The sequence below is a fragment of the Mercenaria mercenaria genome, unplaced genomic scaffold (genome assembly GCF_021730395.1).
Source record: "Mercenaria mercenaria strain notata unplaced genomic scaffold, MADL_Memer_1 contig_896, whole genome shotgun sequence".
NCBI lineage: Eukaryota > Metazoa > Mollusca > Bivalvia > Venerida > Veneridae > Mercenaria > Mercenaria mercenaria.
This window is the reverse complement of record NW_026463808.1, coordinates 29,216-50,762: the sequence shown is the minus strand read 5'-3', so window position 1 is coordinate 50,762 and position 21,547 is coordinate 29,216. Positions and strand designations below refer to the sequence as shown.

At 35.1% G+C, this 21,547-nt stretch overlaps 1 protein-coding gene across 1 annotated transcript; it reads left to right on the top strand.

The window, feature by feature from the left end:
- Window positions 1-1,293: 1,293 nt before the first annotated feature.
- Window positions 1,294-2,139, top strand: LOC128554954 (uncharacterized protein K02A2.6-like). The gene has a single exon (XM_053536294.1). The coding sequence runs from the start codon at window positions 1,294-1,296 to the stop codon at window positions 2,137-2,139; it is 846 nt and encodes a 281-aa protein (XP_053392269.1).
- The last annotated feature ends 19,408 nt before the right edge of the window (window positions 2,140-21,547 follow it).

Sequence of the window (21,547 nt, the reverse complement as noted above, 5' to 3'; positions counted from 1 at the left end):
GTGAACAAGTGAAACAACAAATAAAACAACTTCTGGATCAGGACGTCATAGAAAAAGTCGAAGGTGCCACACCATGGACATCACCATTACTTTGCGTGCCAAAACAAAATGGTCAGATTCGTCTTTGCGTAGATATGAGGGTCGCGAATACAGCTATCCAGCGAGAACGTTTCCCACTACCAAACATAGAAGAAACACTGGAAGAACTTAACGGAGCACGATACTACACAAAACTTGACTTAAATATGGGCTATCATCAAATCGAACTGGATGAAGAGTCGAGAGAAATTACAACGTTCGTTACAAACGAGGGACTATATAGATATCGTAGACTCATGTTCGGGATATCGTGCGCACCGGAAATATATCAACGCATTCTTCAGCAGACAATACAAGACATACCGAACTGTAAAAATATATCTGACGACATCCTAATATGGGGCGACACAAAGGCAGCACATGACAAAACATTGCGAGATGTTTTGCAACGTCTTAGAGACAAAACTTTGACTCTAAACAAAGATAAATGTGACTTTTGTAAGACAAGCATTGAATTCATGGGACATACACTGACATCAGAAGGTCTCAAGCCACAACAATCCAAGATCCAGGCTGTTTTGGACACAGAACCACCACAGAATGTGAAAGAAGTGAAATCCTTCTTAGGACTAGTGACATATTGTGCGAAATTTCTGCCAAATTACGCAACTGTATCTGAACCAATCAGAAAATTGACAAGGAAAAACATTAAATTCGAATGGGGACGCGAGCAGATGGAAAGTTTCCAAGAACTTAAGGACTTACTCACAAGTGCTAGTGTCATGGCATATTATAATCCAAACGCTGAACGACAATCACGGTCGATGGATCACCTGTTGGATTAGGTGCTATACTTGCCCAAAAACAAAGTGATGGACACTTTAGACCTGTGGCATATGCTAGTAGAACATTGAATCAAACAGAAAGACGATATTCCCAGATAGAAATCGAAATGTTAGCATGTGTATGGGGTGTGGAAAGGTTTCGAACCTATGTCTATGGACAACCATTCAAACTACTTACAGATCACCGCCCATTGTTGAACATCTTTAAACCTACACACAAACCGCCAGCACGTCTAGAACGTCTACTAATGAGGCTACAATGCTACAATTTCACAGTAGAACATCAGCCAGGAATCTCCAATCCAGCCGACATTCTCTCAAGGTCAACATTCAATAAAGAAAATTGTGAAATCTCAACATTACCGAGAAATACCTAGACTATGTATGTGAAAATTCAGTGCCAAAAGCCATGACCTTAGATCAAATTGATAAAGAATCATCTCAGGACAAATTCACACAGCAATTAATCAAGTGCATAAATCATGACAAATGGCCGAAAGCTGAAGAATTCAAAACATTCTTTAAAATTCGCAGAGAACTGTCTACTCATAACAATATCATATTACGTGGAAATAGGATAGTTATTCCACAAGCTATGAGAGGTCAAGTGTTAAAAATAGCACATGAAAATCACCAGGGAATTGTAAAGACTAAACAAATGTTGAGAGAGAAAGTGTACTGGCCAGGAATTGACTCAGAAATAGAGGAATTAATTAGGACTTGCGAACAATGCCAGCTAAACTCCTTTCCTCCAAAACAACCAACAATCACACCTACGGAATTACCAGACCGCCCGTGGCAAACTGTAGGGATGGACCTTACAGGACCGTTCCCCGGGGGAGAACATATTCTTGTAGTCATTGACTACTACTCCAGATTTCCAGAAGCAGAAATCATCAAAAATACATCATCAAGAACAATAATAAATAAACTGATGCGTATTTTCGCAACACATGGACTACCGGAAACTATAAAAACTGACAATGCGCCAAATATGGTATCAGCTGAAATCACAGAATTTTTCAGACGAAATGGAATAAAACACCATCGCGTTACACCATACCATCCACAAGCTGCAGGACTTGTGGAAAACTTCAATAAAACTTTAGGAAAAAGCTTAAAAGCTGCAGTTTTAAGTAAGAAAAACTGGAGAATTGAAATTTACAAATTCCTGATGGATTATAGGACGACACCGCACGTAGCAACAGGAGCAGCTCCAGCTACACTGTTATTCAACAGAACAGTCAAAAAATAAACTTCCTCACATTGAAAAACATAAAAATGACATAACAGTTAGACAAAGGGACAATAGACAAAAACAAAAAATGAAAAAGTATGCAGATAGGAGATGTAGCAAACAGAATGTATATACAAGCTAGGACAGAAAGTGCTAGTTCGTAACAGAAAATTCGGAAAACTTTGTCAAAACTGGGAAAACAATAAATACACTGTTGTTGGTCAGAAGGGAAATACTTTGATTTGAAATCTGTGTACAATGAATTGTTTAGAAGACACATTTCACAAGTCAGACCATTGTATGAGAGGAATAATTACAAATAAACTTGCAGTGAACTTTCTGGTATTTATGTTTCCACAGGTGTCACATGTGCAAAATAAACTGTATCAATATTCTGAGACTGTGTTTAACTTTAACAGCCATTAAGGTATCATTCAAATTGCAGGCATAAACATTAATCTCATTATTTCAGGACAGTTCCGTGAAACTTGTATCTAAATGAAATTTATTGCTTTTGAAATGTTCACAGTATCTGAATTAATGATTGTTTTATAACTTGCCTTAACATTAAGCATGATTTGAAATAATTACCTTGTTTTATTTCAGCAGATTCAACTTTCTGTGAACTTGATTAATTGATAACAGACATTTATTTCTTAGGAAAAGGCGGATGTAATGTATTAAGACTATTGGTCAGCAAGCTGCCCACTGCTGTGATAAGCCCCGCCTACTGTACTGCCTCTCTGATACCAATATAATTATTATGTTGTTGAATTTTAGAATTAGAATAGATTTAGTAACTATCAAAGTGACTTGTGTCTTTCTAGTCTAATGACTATACAAGATTATATCCTATTAAGAACCCACAGAAACATTACAATATCCATCCATTCATCCATAGATAAGGTAGTTCAACCGTGTATTCAATCAATGTAAGTCTAGGAAAAAACAAAATGTTAAAAAGTCATTTCATCATTAGACCTACATTTAAGTCTGACTCTGAGTTTTATTTTAATCATGTTAGGAAATAAACATAGTCATTGCACCGAGCTGACCTACTGAATTAGGAAGTTAGTCAAATAAATCTTTTGAAACCGACGTTTATAAATGCGTATTTGCCATTAAACTAGATTTCTGTAACTATGTTGGTCTTGCGTATTTTCTGAAAGACAATGACGTCACCTAGATTACATCATCATGTTATTCACGTGCTATATTTGAATGATCACAGTTTTCGCACTGCTAATAATAATAGTTGTTGTCGACGAACCATGATGACACATGTTGTTGAACTGGGATAATAGACTTCAACGATTGTCACTGTTCCATTTATAGGTAACTTACCATTGCAATTGCATTGCTTAACCCTACTGTACAGAAACTTTTTACATCATATATTATCTATACTGCAGTACTGTTGATTCTAGTTGATTTTATGATTAGCAATTATGCTATTAGAGCTGGAGCTCTATTCTTTTTTGTTTTGCTTTTGGTTTCATTCTATAATTCCAAGGGATTTTTTTACAGATTTTATTATTTATTAATTGTTATGTATTATCGATTTAATTTTTTTTAATTTGTTGAAATGAATTGCCCTTTTATTCAATGTGCTTCAGCAATTTACTCTTTTGTTCGTATGGGAGGTCCTATGGAACTTTTATAGAAGTTTCTTATTAAAAATAGCGTTTTCATATTAATGTTAATTCATGTTTATATTCTGGACCACTTTTATAGATCTACTCGAAATATTAAGGAAAACATAATGTGAACTTTCAATTAATGGAATAATTAAACTTAACTTGAATTCCACAAAGATGGTGATAACGGACTAACAACCAGTAATTTGACTCGAGAGTACAACACCCCTTCCCCGGACCCCCGTCCCTTGTTAAATTTGACCGCAGAGGTCGCTACCTCATTTCAACCCCTTTTAATTTATTATTAATTTTTTTTTAAAGTAACGCAAATGAAATATATGCCTCAACTATTCTGCATTAAACTCTTTTCATTTTTAATTAAGCTAATTGCGACATGTTTTAATTTTAATTTTGAAAAATCCGTCAGATCATGTTACGAAATGTCCATCAAGAGTACTTGTTTCAAACTGAAGTTCCAAGCAGAAAGAAACAAACAGAGAGAGAGAGAGAGAGAGAGAGAGAGATTACTCAATGCGTTGTTTTCCTAAAATTAATGAAGTTCCAAGATAGCAATGAATGTTGAACTAGCCGAAATGCGAAAAATCGAAGTGGCAAAATTTCCCAATTTTGCTTTGATTTTTAATTTTGCTTGTTTTTCCAGAATCCCGTATCACACCCATTAAATTAAAAATTTTCAACGACGTGAAAATTGGAGAAAGCTGTAATACGAACTCAGTGTAGTTCTTTTTTTTTAAAACATTGCCTAATGAATTGAAATATGTGCATGCCGAAAATGTTAGACTTTGATCTTTCAGTTGTAGAACTACATGAATTCAATTTAATGTTTGACTTAGTTCTATACAATTACAGAATTTTACTACCATGTAGACTTACAAAGTCTGTTGAGATCAAATATCTGTAATAATATTAGTTTCTTCATACTGACACTGATATTTTCTCAGAAAAACATTTTCTCTCTAGACTCATCTCAACCGACAGAGTCAGAGGCAAGAGATATTGTAAATTTTTTCAGAAAGTGGTATCAGAGAGGATTGATTTTATGGCCGACTGATGCCAGTATAACTACCATGGTATACGGCAAATTCAATACTAGAGATCTACTATTAAAGTGTTAAATCTAATTTTCTAACATCAGTGAAAACGAATTCAAAATTTAAGTCAGTTTCTTAGAGTTTGACTAGTTTTTTTTTTCGGTAGCTACTTGGACAAAAGAATTGGTTAGCAGTGCAATTTTGGTGTTAGGTAGATGTACTGGACGTTCGCTAAATTGATTTCCTTAACATACTTTTCTGGCCATTTTTACCTTTGTTCATCTCATATAATATTATTTGATGTGTTGTTGCATACAGAAATGTATTATATACATTCTGTACATAAATTCTGTTAAATTAAAAAAAAAAAAAACTTTTAGTATTTCAAGAGTCAGAAAAAATAGAATTGTACGTTTTGTATTGTATGTCGCCGGACAACTAACTTTCAGTAATGTCATTATTGGTATCATCCGGTAAAACTTACAACACATTATGTACATGAAATGACACAGTTTTATAAATAGCGTTCATAAAAACTTCACGAAGCTTCATTTTAACATCCATTAACTATTAAGATTTGTTGCATTGACAAAGCAACGAACCAAAAGGTGGAGGTATAATTATAATGAAAGGGTCATTACCGCCTTCTAACCTTTAGCCTGCTGGCGGCAAGTAATTCTGCCTTTGCGATCAGTGCAGACCAAGATCAGCCTGCACATCAGTCAGTAAATTTTCATTGAACACCCCTTTGAATGATAAGTGGTACTGCCCTAATTGATTGATGGACCAGTCCATTTTAAAATTTAGCAGGGTGAAAGCTAACAAGAATCCAGTCGAATATAACAACCATTTCGAGCTACTATTTAACCCTATTATATTCATAACGCAAAGAAACGCACGAGGTGACGGGAGGAAACATGCGCTTTCCAATTTCCGCCCTTCTTACCTGGGCCAGTCTTCTGCTCAATTGTGAGATTTATCACACAAACATTGTGAGATATATTTATTACATAATGATAATCAATGTGAGCTCTCTTCCAAGATAGTTAGCCTGTGTAACATTAAATATTATATACCATTTTCAAATGCGCTCATTTGATTGGTCAAACAGAGTGCACGCGCGGGTCCGCAAAAAGCGATATTGACCTTATATACTTTTACACTGTTGGGAATTATGTTGATATAGCAAGTATAGAACCTAACTGTAATATAAATGAAAAAGATCCACAATAGTATGACGTGATCCACATGTCAAAAAGAAAGAAAACTATATATAAATGGAAAATAACAAAATATTAAGTTGTCAACTACAAGAAGAAATAATATATATTATGAACTGGAAGTGCCAAATACACAAGTCAAAAGGACCTAAGAAACAACATTGGTGTTCGCTGTACGAGCTGTTGGCTTTGCGGTTTCCAGAACTACATGAACTACATGCGCTTACAGGGCGCTACGCCGGTGGTTTCTTATCAGTACACACACATGATCGGTAAATTTCCATTACGTAATATGCCATGCTTTCTGTGACGTGCACGTTCTGAGACATTTCAAATAATAAGCTGTTTTGATTGGTCAGATTTGGTGTGGTACCCGGTTTAATATGAAACTGCATTCCAAACCGGGCATAAAATAACGGGTTCTTCATTTCAAATTCCAGAGAATGTAAATGAAATGTGTGTCTCGCATCTTGCGGAGGTTGGATTAGCATGGCAGAGGTATTTTATAAATATGTTGAATGTATCACAGTAATTTAAAAAGATATCCGTTAATGTCGTTAACTTACTCGGTTCTCAACCATCTAGATAGGCCTACTGGGCAGATTAAATTATAGACATAGTTGATTAATCAGTTCCGGATCACTTTAAAAGTGTTGTTTTTGAGCTTCGAAAATATTTTTAAAAGCACATTTGCTTTTTAAATCACCACACTTGGTTTGAAAATACAAGTTAAATGATTAACAGGTCTACGAAAGTAGTATCCCTGTTTCTCGTATTCTCAGGGTTTCTCATATTCTCGTTTTTTGCCTTCAAGTTGTCAAATAATTTAATGTTTGTTATTTTCTAGACAGAAATGGTACAAAACTGACACTGAAAATTTCAAGTGATTTGAATGCATTTTGACGAAACTATCAGCATTTTACTCAATTTTCAAAAAAATCCTTATTTTTTTTCTGGTGGTGTTAGCAAATTTGCCATAAATTGATTATGCAATTAGATCTAATTGTAATATTTCTTGATGTATTTACTACAGAATATATCTTTTTATAACAAAATGTTGTGCGATTGAAATAAGAAGTCTTGCGCTCAAAATATAATGTCATACTGTCGAGATAGATGTCGACACTCGTATATAAATATCATACAGCAGCGTGTGTGAAATTGAATTTGTCAACCCGAGGGCAGAATGTCAACCGAGGCGAATGCCGCGTGGTGACATTCTGTTTCGAGGTTGACAATACCAGTGTCACATAAGCTTCCATATAGTATTTGTTTTAATATACCGAACAAACTTTTGTACAAGATGTTTTAAAATGTTTTTAATTAATTTAATTTAACAGTTTTATCTTTAGCGCGGTTATTGCCTGTGTACACACTGAATAGTGACGTTACTAATATAATTATGTGTACAAGGGAGGCAAACATATGGCTAAAAGATGAGGTTATATAGCAGTTATTCGGACAATAATGTACTTCCATGATGTAGTCGAAAGAAGTCCCTGATAAATAGATCCTCGTTTTTTCCGTTTTTCGCGCATTTGCGCGTAAATCAGGGGCCAAATTGGCATTCACTTGTGAAATGAATTTTACATAAAATAGTACACTTTTCATGCTAGTATTTGCATGATTTCGAGTTGTTTACTTGAAAAGGAAAGTAGAGTGTTTATTCTGAGAACCGCTTTCTAAAATGCGGCGAAATGAGGGTACCTGACTTCAGTTGACTTGCATTTCACTGCATACTACAGGTATTCAACATCCCTTTTTCTTTTCGTTTTCTCGAAGCAAATGTATGGATATCTTGTGGAAAATAGGTCTACGACAGAGTGAAAATCTAGAACTGTAACAAAATTGTTCTGAAGTAGCTGAATTTTATATGTAACAAAGAATAATTTCTTTTATTGGTATATAGCCATGAAGCAGTTAATTGCCCTTATATGAGATTCTAAATACCAGCGCGGTCACATGATCTAACGGTCACTTTCGCTTAGTCACGTGTTATAAAGGTTAAAAATGTTTTTGAGTCAAAATATCTCTTTCTCGGGTAATGGGATTTTATCATTGTAGACAAAAAATAGGTATAATAAAAGATGTTCATATCTCGAAATGAGACATAAGATGCCATTTCATCGAAGTAAAATGTCTCGCGCTCGAGGTAAAATGTCATGCTCTCGAGATAAGATGTCGTGCCCTCGATTTCAGATATCATGTGCTGGAGATGTACAACGCATGAGACACGTTTTCCTTTACACTGGAGAGTTATAATGGCCTAGATCGATCACTTATGTTTCACAACTGGAAGTCTTGCATCAACCTAAAATTTGGTATAACGCGACCGGGGATCGATCCCAAGACCTCCCGTATTCGAAGCGGACGCTCTACCACTAGGCTATCGAGGCATCATACCAAAGACGTAAAAAATGGTACCAGTACCTCACTTGCTTGGCGCTCTGCATTAAAAGGGAAACTGGCCTCTTTTCTCATACCCTCGTGGCGATGGATTCCATCAGGAATGAGGTGTCGAGAGTGATTAATATCAGTTGTAAAACTTCCTTCACAATCGACCTGAAATAAATTCTGTACTCTAACTATGAATAAGGAGACATATATATTTCAGTAAGGAAATCAATCATATGTTTAATTCCTTGAAATAAATATTTTAGAAAAACTTTGCACGTGTTTTTCGCATTAGAATGTTTAACGACCTTTTCTTGAAACAGTAGCGCTCCTATGCACTATTTTGGCATTTCTATGATTTGAAAATAAATATTACATAGCAATTTAGGTTGCATACGATACCAAAATTATTATCCAAACATGTTCATTCATTTTCTTTCAAATCACTGTGGAGGTAGGGTTCAGCGTAGCTTTTATGTTCGCAAGTTTACCTACAGATATATCATTTCAACTTTTATCATATATTTTTGGCATGTTCTAATCTCTGGCCTGGCCTGGCTCGGCCTGGCCTGGCCTGGCCTGGCCCGATGAGCCCAATTTCCGACTGAGCCGGGCCAGGCCAGGCCAGGCCAGGCCATAGATTTCAATTTCGTGAAAGTGATTTCTATAGCATCTTTAAAATCTGACTTTTGGAATAAGTTTGGATATTTCAGACATTATATAAATACATTTTGAACTCCCACTCTGTAAAATTATACACCTGGGAATAAGCCTGTAGCTAACATAACTATTATGTCTAATTTAAAGGTGATGCCTGATTAATTGTTATGACTATTATCAGGGGATCTCCACCTCAATCGACCCTTGACTGGTGGTTTGGTTTTCCCCAAATTGAATAACCTAACTAATTTTATTATTTTGTCTATTGAGGATTATTTAGTATTGTTCGAAATTATTGAACTAGCACTCAAGAATATATTTTGTATGCTTCCGTAAAAAAAAATATAAATATTGAAAACCAAATAAAATATAAACATTTCTTTACTGCCAGGTCGTACATGCAGACAAAGTTGTGCTGACAAAACGTTCAGCTACCAATCTCGGGACTGTAAGTTCGAAACACCTGTTTGACCATTTTCATTATCATTTTTTTAAAAACTTCCTCTGTAAACTTAGAATGCAGGAAAATTATCACTTATCGTGATTTATTGTTCATTTATTGAAAGAAATACACAAGTATTTGACATTCTTCTACATACAAGTTATTACCATAAAATTTTGTAAGAATAAAACCAGTATCAATAAAATGACATTATATTGATTTAATGAAAAGAATCTGAATTGAAATCGAACCCACGGTAACATGTGTGAAAGTCGGAGAACTCATCACTACGCCACTGTGCAACTGGTAAACTTTGCATGTTATTTTGGTCAATTTAGATATTTTCAGGTTACAAATATGATATAAAATAAAGAGTGGCACCTGTCAATACTAACGGACAACAACTTTCAATTTCTAAAATAATGCTACCTCCGTTCTAGAACCTGGGATAGTATGGTGCGGGGAAGCGATATATAAATTTTGTAGTTTAGGTTATACACATACTGAATATTTTTGTAAGATTGTTTTTATATTGATCTAAGTATGTGAAAAAAAAATCATATAAAGTCTTGTGAAACAGGCTCAAGAGCATCTTTTAGCATGAAAAATATCACTTAGAAATAACATAAACACAATGCACCATTATTTTTTTGTGCAAGAAAAATATCAATAATCTAAAATGCCAACACCCTGACAATGAGTTAGAGGTCCCACAATTAATGAATATTATTTTCATTACTCTTCCATAAATTGAACATCAGCTTAACTAGACCAAACACATTAAAAGTTCAACTGAACAGTTAAAAGGTCAGCTAAGGATAGTAGGGACACAACCTGAAATTACAATTCCTAAAGTGATTTGTTCTCAATGCATGTAAATATTCAGTTATATTGCAGCAGGTAGACTTATCAATGAAATTAGCCATTAGTTTTAAACCAAGTGTTAAAGTTGACTTTAAATAATTTGATTATAGAAAAATGGGTAGTTATCATTTAGTTACACCATTTTCTTCAGTGCAAATCTGTATTTCAAATAAGATGAATGACGGCTAATTAATGATTCTCCAGAGGACTGGTTGACATGCAGCAAGTAAACAATGCAGGTTAATACTGCCTGCTATTGTAATTGTATATTTAGATTTTATGCCATTCATTTCTCTATGTATAATAAAATCTGGCCTGGCCTGGCCTGGCCTGGCCCGGCCCGGCCCAGTCGAAAATAGAGCTCATCGGGCCAGGCCGGGCCAGGCCAGGCCAGGCCGGGCCAGGCCAGGCCAGAGATTAGAACATGCCTATATTTTTTTGTCCTTGCATTTCGAGAGCTATTTTGAGAGTTCTGTTTTTTCACATGAATTTCTAATTTCAATTTGCGGAAGTACCTTAATGAAATAACTTTTATCAATTATATATAAACATTGTCTAAACAGATATGTGATTTGAATACTATGACCGCCGACGGTTTCGTCGGGGGACCATCTCAAAATGTCCCCCTTTTCGTAAAATATGCACATTTCCCTCTGTAATATTGTAATAGTAATTAACTTAATATTATATAAACATACTTTCATGCCTTGTCAGAGGGTCCGATTTAAATAATGATAATTGTTGCAAAGGGCAAGCCAGTACCTAGAGAAAAGAGGAGTGCCTTGACTGCTCTGAAAAAGTTCATATTTTGAGAATAAAACCGGAATTGAACTATGGCCTTGACCCCTAGCCCGCCAGATCGAAACTGACCGTGGCCTGTTTTCTTGGGTACTGGCTTGCCTTTTGCACCAAAGTATCATTCATTAAATAGGACATCAAATTATAAAGATTATGATCTCTGACAAGGCCCATCTCTTATTTAATATATGAAGAAGTATGGATATTTTCACGACAATGATACATTTTGAGACTGTCTTCCAACAAAAGCGTTGGGGGGTAAAAAAGAGATATAAAAATTACTTATCTGTTTAGATCATGTTAAGGTTTAATTCATAAAAGTTATTCATTAACGTGTTTTTGGAACATTCTACAAATATTTGAAGTTAGTGAAAAACACGGACTTTTCCGTGCGGAAAAGTACGGAAATACAGCTTTTGTCCTAAATACATACAGACGGACGAAACAGATGTTGTCTTTTTGTCATAAATTTTCAGATTTTGTCACTTTCTACCAAAACAAGTTTTTATTTGCAGTTTTACACATAAATAAATATTTTATAAGCACTTTCCTCATTTGGCAATATTTAAGCCAAAAATGGCAAAGTTCAGCAAATGTTCCCGCCCGGCGTGTCCGTCGGAAAAGAAAATTGTTTTTCATTTTTCGTTTAGACAATATTTCAACTACTTATCAAAGAATTGTCAGTTTGATACCTTAAATTTTAAACGCTTTTTACAATAAAATGAAATTAATATTTTTCGAAAACAAAATTAGCATTATACAATCCCTATAGAAAAGTCTGCAGATCGGACAGACGGACAAACTTACCTAAGCTATTTATTTCCATAGAAATAACTGAATTCACCAAAGTGTGTTGCTTTAGAGCCTAAGTTGATGTAAAATCCTTTTTGTTGGAAAAGTAAGTTATTTTCGTGCATTTTGTTCGAGCCCGAACGACCCTGGGTTTGCGTTGGAGCATTGCGCTATACTTTTTTGAAATAGTTCCATAGTAGTTCTACAAATGCATGTAACTTTATTAAGATACCTTAAAATACTTGAAAATGACCGATTTTGAAAAAAGGAATATTTTAAACAACATTTAACCTAAATACCCGGACATGTACAATTCCTGTTGAGTGTCATTGCCCGTTAAATTTTGAATCTTCAATCTGAATCCCGTTGTCGTGTGTCGCATTGAATGTCGTGTGTCGCGGTTAATGCGTGTGTCGCGTTTTCAGGACAACACACACTCAAATGTTAAAATGTCGTGTGTTCTTGTACATTGTCGACCGTCACGTTGAATGTCATGCGTCGTGTCGTGTGTCGCGTTGATTGTCGTGTGTCGCCCTCAATAAATTTACTTCGACATGCGACAATTCCGCTACATTTGCGCTATATCATGTCGAGTGTCGTTGTTCCGCTTGTCGGGGTGTCGCGACACTCATTTTAACTGTAACTTTTTTTCCCAAAACCCTAGCGCGACAATGAGACATTCAGATGTTAAAACGCCGTGGTCGTGTACATTGTTGTCCGTCGCGTTGCAATTTCGTGTGTCGTTTCGTGTGTCGCGTTGATTGTAGGGGCATTAACCTTTATTCCGTAATACAGCGATAGAACTTACATCAATATTGGCATGTGCAGGTAGCTGTGTGGTCAAACTTTTTACCTGCTTGTTTTATGGATTCAAAGACTTACGTTTACCGATTAAATTTATATAATATCCTCCGTATTAATATATGAAGATTACACATATAAGTACAATTTCAGAAAATATTGAATATACCCAAAAGTAAACACATATAACACATTAGAAAAATAACTGACTCGGGCTACTAAATTCTACGTATGTACATATAACATAATTGCAACTTTTAATCAAGCATCAATCTTTATCTGTAAACTTAATAGACAGGAACATTCTCACATTTCGATCAAATTTATACTTAATTTATTGAGTGAATACGCTTGTAATCAATTAACCGTTGTTAGATAATGTCGATTAAAAGCGTCTTTACTGTCTTAAATAAAAAGACAAATTACTGGTCCCCAAAGTTTTCCCAGAAAATAAATACTACAAGAAAAATCGTTAAAATTTGTAAAAATATGTTACAATAAAATAATGTAATGGTAAAAGCAATATTGATAACATCACTTACAGTTTTTAAAATGTATTTGAGTGACTTCGAACCCGAGATAACATGCGTTTTGGGTCTGACACTTTACCACTTCATCGGTTAACTAACTATATAGAAATTTATTTTAGTATACAGGTACAAATATGCGTAACTAACGAAAACGCCGGAAAAATAATGGCTAAGATCAATGACTGCGAGGTAAATACTTACGCACAATAGCTATACTTATGATTGACCCGATATATCATGCCACTCCCCTGCTTATAAAGTTGTCTATTTCAGCCAATCAGGTTCAAAAGACAAAAGTAAGTCACACCTCTAGGCATGTCATAACAGGTGTAATAACCCCTATAGTTCGGCAGAAATCAACGGAAAAAAGTCTGTGTACCCTCTAATGTCGTACCCAGCAAGTTTATTTTTTTTAAATGTAGTTACGCAATCTTTATTTATGGATAATCGTAATGAATGAATGTGAATTAACTTGTCAAATATCATTTACAAGTACACAACATATTAAATTATTTGTATGCTTTCGAAAACTTATGGTATTCTGATGTGAAAATTTTTTTACCTGAACATAAGAAAAAATTATCCTCTAATACGTTATAATAAGTTTATCAAATGGATGCGTGGGTAGATATTTTGTAAATAAATACAAACCTGTACCAAGAATCAGGCTTCCTGACCATAAAATTAGGTCATATGGAGGTTTGTCAAGTATTAAAAATTATTCTTCAAAACATATGAATAAGGAGAGCTAAAGAGTTTACAGAAATAAAGAAAAACAACAAAATAAGAATGTAAAACAGGAGTATCCAGTCGGTTGTCGGGTTTTGTGAAATAACATTACATCATTATTGTTTTTAACTTATACAGTAAATTACACGTATTCGGATTAAACTTGACTCAAAAAATATAAATGTACAAAATTTAGTAAATATAAATCAGTTAACGGGGAAGAAGTATTTTAATACTTATATAAAAGAACATAGAGGGATGCGCTCCATCGTTAAGTTCTACAAATGGCAATGAACTATTAAAATTTTTTTAGCGCTTTAACCAGGATTCCATGTTTTCAAATGTTTAATTAGTGACTTCATGGTTATAAGCTCATCTTTAAAGATGAAAAGATCACTGACTTGAATTTTATAAAGTATCAGTTATACTACAAAGACTGTAATCGTATTTTACTTCATTTTTATACGAGTATGCCCGCCTGCTTTGCTATATCAAAACAAAAAACGCTGGAGACGTGCGTTCGATCCTTTCACTTCTGTTATTTCTTTATTTTTATTATTATTGTTGGGTTTTTGTTGTTGTTTTGTCTATCTCTGATACAAAAAGGGGATATTCCGTAGAATTGTACATGTTTAAACATTGTAACATAAAAACTAGAATTGTCTGTTGGACACAGGGTGTGCCCCCAAGGTACATTAGTCACAAATAAGGGCAATAATTCAAATGTTTGCAGTCTTAAATGGGGTATAGCTTCAAACAAACATTTATGAAAAGGGTTCTTATTCTAGGCCCTATACTTTTTGAGCTATGAGCATCACAAAAAAAATCCACTATTCTGGCTATTTCAAGGGCCGTAAACTCTGTAATAAAAGTAAGATTCTCAAGAAGAATGCCCAAGTGTGCAAGGCCCCATCATGATAAAGACTCCTGCAAGGTTTCCTGAACTTAAAATCTAATTACTTTTTGAGATAGGCACATAATTTGGTGAAAAGTGCATTTTTTTACTAATTTTAGGGGCCATAACTTTAAAAAAGGGGTGGAAAACCCGCCAACAAATTAAGGTGTGCAAGTTTATATCATGATAAAGACTAAGCATTTTTCAAAACCCTTTATATTAAATACTTTTGAGCTAGGCGCGTCACAAGGTGGAAAAAAGTGCATTTTGACTATTTCAGGGCCATAACTCTAAAATAGGGGGCATAGCCAGACGAAAAATAGGAGGTACGCAAGTTATATCTTGATATAGACTCATGCAAGGTTTCAAACAATTTATATGAAATACTTTTTTAGCTATGGGTGTCACAAGGTGAAATGTGCATTTTTGACTATTTCAGGGGCCATAACTCTAAAAATAGGGGGCAGACCCAAAGAAAAACAGGAAGTACGCAAGGTTTTTATCATGATTAAAACACATTAAGGTTTTCATGAATCTATATCAAATACTTTTCCCGTAGGCGCGTCACACGGTGAAATGTGCATTTTTGACTATTTCAGGGGGCCCTAACCTCTAAAAATAGGGGGCGGAGCCAGACGAAAAATAGGAGGTGCGCAAGTTCATTCATGATAAGACTCATGCAAGGTTTTTATCAATTTATATGAAATACTTTTTGAGCTAGGCGTTGCCAAGGTGAAAATGTGCATTTTTGACTATTCAGGGGGCCCTAACTCTGAAAATAGGGGGGGGACCCAAATGAAAAATAGGAGGTGCGCAAGTTCATATCATGATTAATAAAATGCAAGGTTCATGAACTATATCAAAAAGTTTTTGAGCTAGGCGTGTCACAAGGTGAAAAAAGCATTTTTGACTATTTCAGGGGCCATAACTCTAAAAATAGTGGGCGGAGCCAGATGAAAAATAGGAAAGGGGCTCAAGTTCATATCATGATAAAGACTCATGCAAGGTTTCATTCAATTATATGAAATACTTTTGGAGCTAGAGTGTCACAAGGTGAAAATGTGCATTTTTGATATGTCAGGGGCCATAACTCTAACAAAATAGGGCGGAGCCAGAAGAAAAATCGGAGTGGCGCAAGTATATCATGATAAAGGACTCATGCAAGTTTCATGACTTTATAATCATAATTTTTGATGGCTGATAGGTGTCACGAACTTCGGACGACGACGGACAGACGGAAGGACGCCACGGGACAAGACCAAATCTATAGCCCCCACCACTCATGGGGGGGGGGGCACACACAATAATTCACATGATGAAGAAAGTCATATGCAGGCTAATACGGCAATTTTTTTAATGAGTTCATTCAATTATTCAACATTATCTTACCACTCTGCAATTAACCGTGATTATATACAAACACAGAATGGCAAACAAGAAGATAATCTCGCGTTTACCATGCGCATGCCAAGCGCTCAGGTCAAAAAATATCCCGCCGCCGATCACACGTTTTACGGTTCTTTGTGCACTTGTAAGCGGACAAATAGTTTGTGAGAAGGAGGCTTAGGGAATTTATGCAGATTTGTTTTTCTCGAATTATACGATTTCTGGTACATGCACTTAAAATTTTGGCTCGGCAGTACCAGGACAAGTTTTGATGTTATGTTACCGAGAATATGACATTTAGACCATTTTATGAAAATAGACCATTTTGCTTTCAGTCTTTATACTTAAAATTGGGTCTTAACATAGTTTCGGGACGGACTGTTTCTCGAATATGTCGGCATAAACGCGCGAGGTTTATGATCGTAAAGTTAGTCAATTTTGTTTTTCTGTTTCAGGATTGCGTATTATAACATAAAAATGATATGACACTCTTCCAAATACATATTAACACTGTAAGATTGTTTGTGTATTTGACTTGCGATATTTTAATATATATTGTACTAAAATAAAGACAAAACCTGATGAAGTAAAATGTGAACAACTTTTGCTGTAGTGGAAATAAAGCTTTGAATGGTAGTAGTCAAAACGATTTGCACTTTCTGCTCTAGGGACCTGGGGAAGAGTCATGCCATTCAATAAGGTAGTTCTAGGATCCGGTAACAGACCTCTAGTGGACCACCGAGTCTTCTAGATGTTGGTTACTTGGCCTTACAGACAAACCCGTACATGCAGGTAGAGGTTCTAGTAATCCTTAAGATACTGAGGCCTTTTCTTGTATTACCAAAAGCAGACTATATTAACGGAGGGAGATGATTTAAAAAAAGTTTGTTTACCCGTCTGGGGGACAATGTAAGGCTTTAACGGACTGGTGCGTCCATAGAGATAATATGAACTAGGGAAAAAAACGTGTTAATAAACAATATAAAATCCTAATTCGTTCAAAGAGATGGCGTCAATAATCAGGGGAGGGGGGGCGGGGGTTGAGCGTGTATATGACACCCGTCTGGCGGGTACCATGTAAGCTAACGGACTGGTGCGGTCCGTCAGCGATAATCCTCAGGGTGAAAAGGCAGCGATCATTAAAGTTGCTAGGGTCGGGCACAATATGAATAGCAAGAAATATATTTAGGAAACAAAAGTAGTAACAGGGAGCCGACAGAGAGTTTCTAATATCATAAATTTCTATTATATAATTTAAAAATTTTAATTAGTTAAAATGTTATATATACATATGTTATTTTTCTGTTCTATATATTATAATCAAAAGACCCTTAAACTTTCTTACCAACAATATCTTGTAAATTATTTGATTTTAAACATAACGAGATTTTAAGCCATAATTAGGTAATTTGAGCCAATGAGTTTAAACTAGAGACGTAGCCTTGCAAACATTGAAATGTCGGCAAGGATGGTCACAGTTTTTACGAATAGTTTAAATATAATTTTTATATCTTATTTTATTAAAAAATCTTTAGCAAACTAAATTCAGAAATAAGAGTCTTGGTGGTTGTTCGACTTTATCAATTTTTATCAAATTTTAGCTAGCTTTACATTTTTGAACCACTTTTAACCAACCTTTATTCACATTTTAATTTTTATACAAATTTATAATAACTGTAATAAAATATGATAAAGAAACACCAACTATCAAATAAACCTATGAAATAAATAAAGTAGGCCAGCATATCATGTGGGTAGGATCATGGTGGATAAGCCAAGACCAGTCCGAGAAAAAACATGTACTAGAAAGACGGCAACCATAGGAAAATCCAGTAGTATGATGACCAGTAAACGGATCGACGGGAAACAGACCATGGTACAACAAACAACAGGGGTAAACAGGTAATTTAAACGGGAAAAAATCTCACGCGTAATTTAGACGTCGGTACATCAGGGATTAGCGAGTTAAAACATTGATTAATAATCGTATCTTCAAATTTCAGATCGCTAAAAACATATACAGCGTAATGCTAGGCCATTTAGTAATATAATGTAATAAAATAAGCAACACACATAGAAACGGTCGAATTTTTGATTAAAAACCAACCCGTAAAATTTCATACAGCGCGATCCGGTAAATATCTTTTTATACAATAAGTAAAGTAAACTATACAGATAAAAATCATTAAATTTAGACTTGGACTATAAATGCAAAAAACAGATCTGATAAACATTAAAAAATGACAAGTACAGCATTTTAAAAACGAGAGGTTAAAACGTATCGAGTAACGTTACATTGAAGGTTACGAGTATACAGAATAAGCATATTTATCGAAGATGACACAAGTATGCAGTAGGAAGTGGCGTGTATTAAAAATAATTGCTGTACCTGACAACAATCAGGACGTATATAAATGGTTTGTATAATAATTGAGCCGTGCCATGAGAAAATCAACATAGTGGTTGCGACCGCATGAATCCAGCAAGCTGCGCATCCGCCCCAGTCTGGTCAGAATCCATGCTGTCGCTTTCAAGACATTATTAGAGAAACCATACGCGACAGCCTGGATCTTGACCAGATGGGGGATGCGCAGGCTGATTGGATCCCATGCTGGGCGCAAACCCCACTATTGTTGGTGTTCTCATGGCACGATAATAGTGTTTTTAAAGTTTTATGTTTTACAGTTTTAGGTTAAAATAAAGTATAATAGTCATAAAAGAGTAGATATGTAGTTAGTTCATGGCAGTGGCAGTTATCTCAGGCGTTTCAGGAGGTAAGAAAGGTAATAATCGCTCTGGTTTCTTAACCTGGATGACACAATTTAAATAAATTTACTTCAATTTCATAATCTGTTCATGATTTTGTCAATTTAGACACAATTAGGGGGATACAACAATTAAAACAATGCAAAACAATAAAATACCCCAGCTCTCAGACCAGAATGCCCTCCAAAATATAACACAGGGCCTGACAAGGTCCCCCATTTTATATATATGGTTCTTATTCTGTGGAATCAATCCAGGCACCGACTGTATCTGGCAATCGGGTCTCCAAATTCAAATCTCGTGGGTTACGATTGATTAGTTTGACTGGAAAACGTGCAAACCAAGCAGACAGCCCGTTTAAACCAATAAAAAATGAATAAAAAACAGTTTGTTTTATACTTTCCCGATTATTTGAATGGTTCAGTTCAAGGAGGAACAGATGTATTTATAATTCTTTAATACCGGAAAAAGTACAATGCATATTAAAGATAAAACAGATAGCTCTCTCGCTATTCATATTGATTACCGGACCTCAGATGCATGTACGAGTTACGGGAGCCTAGCCCTTCCCCCATTCAGTAAGCGGTATAATATTACATGATTCTTTTAAAATTCACGATCAATAATTGTGATAGTGTTTGTTTTTCTGATGCAGTGCAATAAACACGTGCAGGACTCGAACATATTTTTTTGACACGGACCTCAAGTATTCGATCCCAAAGGTTGACTCATATATTTGTGTGTATATTTCTTATTTATATCCAAAATAGTTAGTTTGTTAAATAGCCAGGTACGAAATGTCATTATATTAAATTTCTTAGCGGGAAAAAAAAAAAAAAGCTAGACGTCTTGCCTATCACAAAAATCAATTAATAAAAACCGATAATCAATATCACAGCCTTGCGGATGGATTCGTGGATGTCCTACCCCGTTGTTGTTGTATGGTAAACTGGACAAAATAATTCTAGTATCTGACTTGATACATCACAGTATAGAATTAAAGCAATACAACTTTTAACAAGCTTAAAAGAAATAAAAAGAGAAGAGAAACCCAATTTCATATTAAAATTATGTACTTGTTTAAGTAAAAAAGTTAGGCCAGCATTTTATAGAAGTAGTGGGACCTATGGGTTTTAAAGGTCAGTAATTCAAAATCTTCTTTGTTTCACATAAAAAAACGACAACTTCATGTCCTCTTACGTCTCATTAAGACAACATCACTTTACATACACCAATTTTTCATAAGAGGTCTATCACCAATGAACGAAAAAAATGAAAAGGAAAATATGGGGTGGAATAGATCCTAGTGAAAATTCCAGGTCAGTTGGTCTGCTACCCTAAAAAAATGGCGCATATTTGCCTTCCTACTGCTGCCAATTAAAAACGACTTTCGGTGTCGATATGCCAAATTGTTGATGAACATGAAAACCGTCCCATTTCATGCAGAATGGATTCGAGTAGCAACAGAAAAAAAGCGTGAGAGATTCATTAATTACTAATTCGCCTTCAACTTTCAGTCTAGTAAGAATAGATATAACTCGAAATGCTAGAGCATTTTTATGAGATATTAATGGCATAATACGCAAAAATCATACAAACACAGCCGATTTTGCAATAAATTGCCTGTAAAAAATTTCATAATCGCCATTCGTAATAGATATTTTGTTTTATCAGAAAAGGTATTAACCGTGCGACCATTTAAATTCAGAGCTTTCGGTCAGATCATGCAAGCAAACAGAATCGAAAATATTAAATCAATAAGAGAATGGCATCAGTGTAAAAAAAAAATGGCAAACATAGTTAGAGCGGTTAAGTAAGCTATATGAAGGAACACATCTATCGATACAACTCTATAGCGGCCATGAGAAAACCAACATAGTGGTTTTTAGACCAGCATAGAATCGACCAACCGGCGCAGTATGGTCAGAATCAATGAATCCATGCTGTTCGCGATAACGGTTTCATATTGCAATATGCTTTGGAAGGAACATGTTCTAAAAAAGCATTGGCCTTGATAAGGCCCTTTTATACAATGAGACATGTTATATTACAGTTTGATATATCAAGGTTGGCTGGAATTTAAGATATAGGCTGGGATTCTGAGCGTCATAGGCCGAAAATTTCCCTAAGAGGACAACTAAGGAACAGTTCAAAGCTTTTGTGGACTGTCGTCGAGGGTAGTTTAGTTGGAATGTTAATAATAATGTCCTTCATAGTTTTGCCAAAGTAATAGAGATGACATTAATCTATAGTGTCTACACTTTCGTTTGTACTAGAGGTTCAGGAAGTTACATCTTTAAGGAATTCTAAGTTTTCTCCTAAGGAGCTTGATGATACGGGCCCTTGCAGGATCTCCAGATTCAAAATTTCGGATGGGAATAGATTGATGAATTAATTTGGCCGGGAACGACAAACAACAGCGTAGCGGATCAAACACAACTAGATACATTATATATATAA

Coding starts and splice junctions, on each gene's coding strand:
- LOC128554954 (XM_053536294.1), top strand. CDS start 1,294: ATGACCTTAGATCAAATTGATAAAGAATCATCTCAGGACAAATTCACA.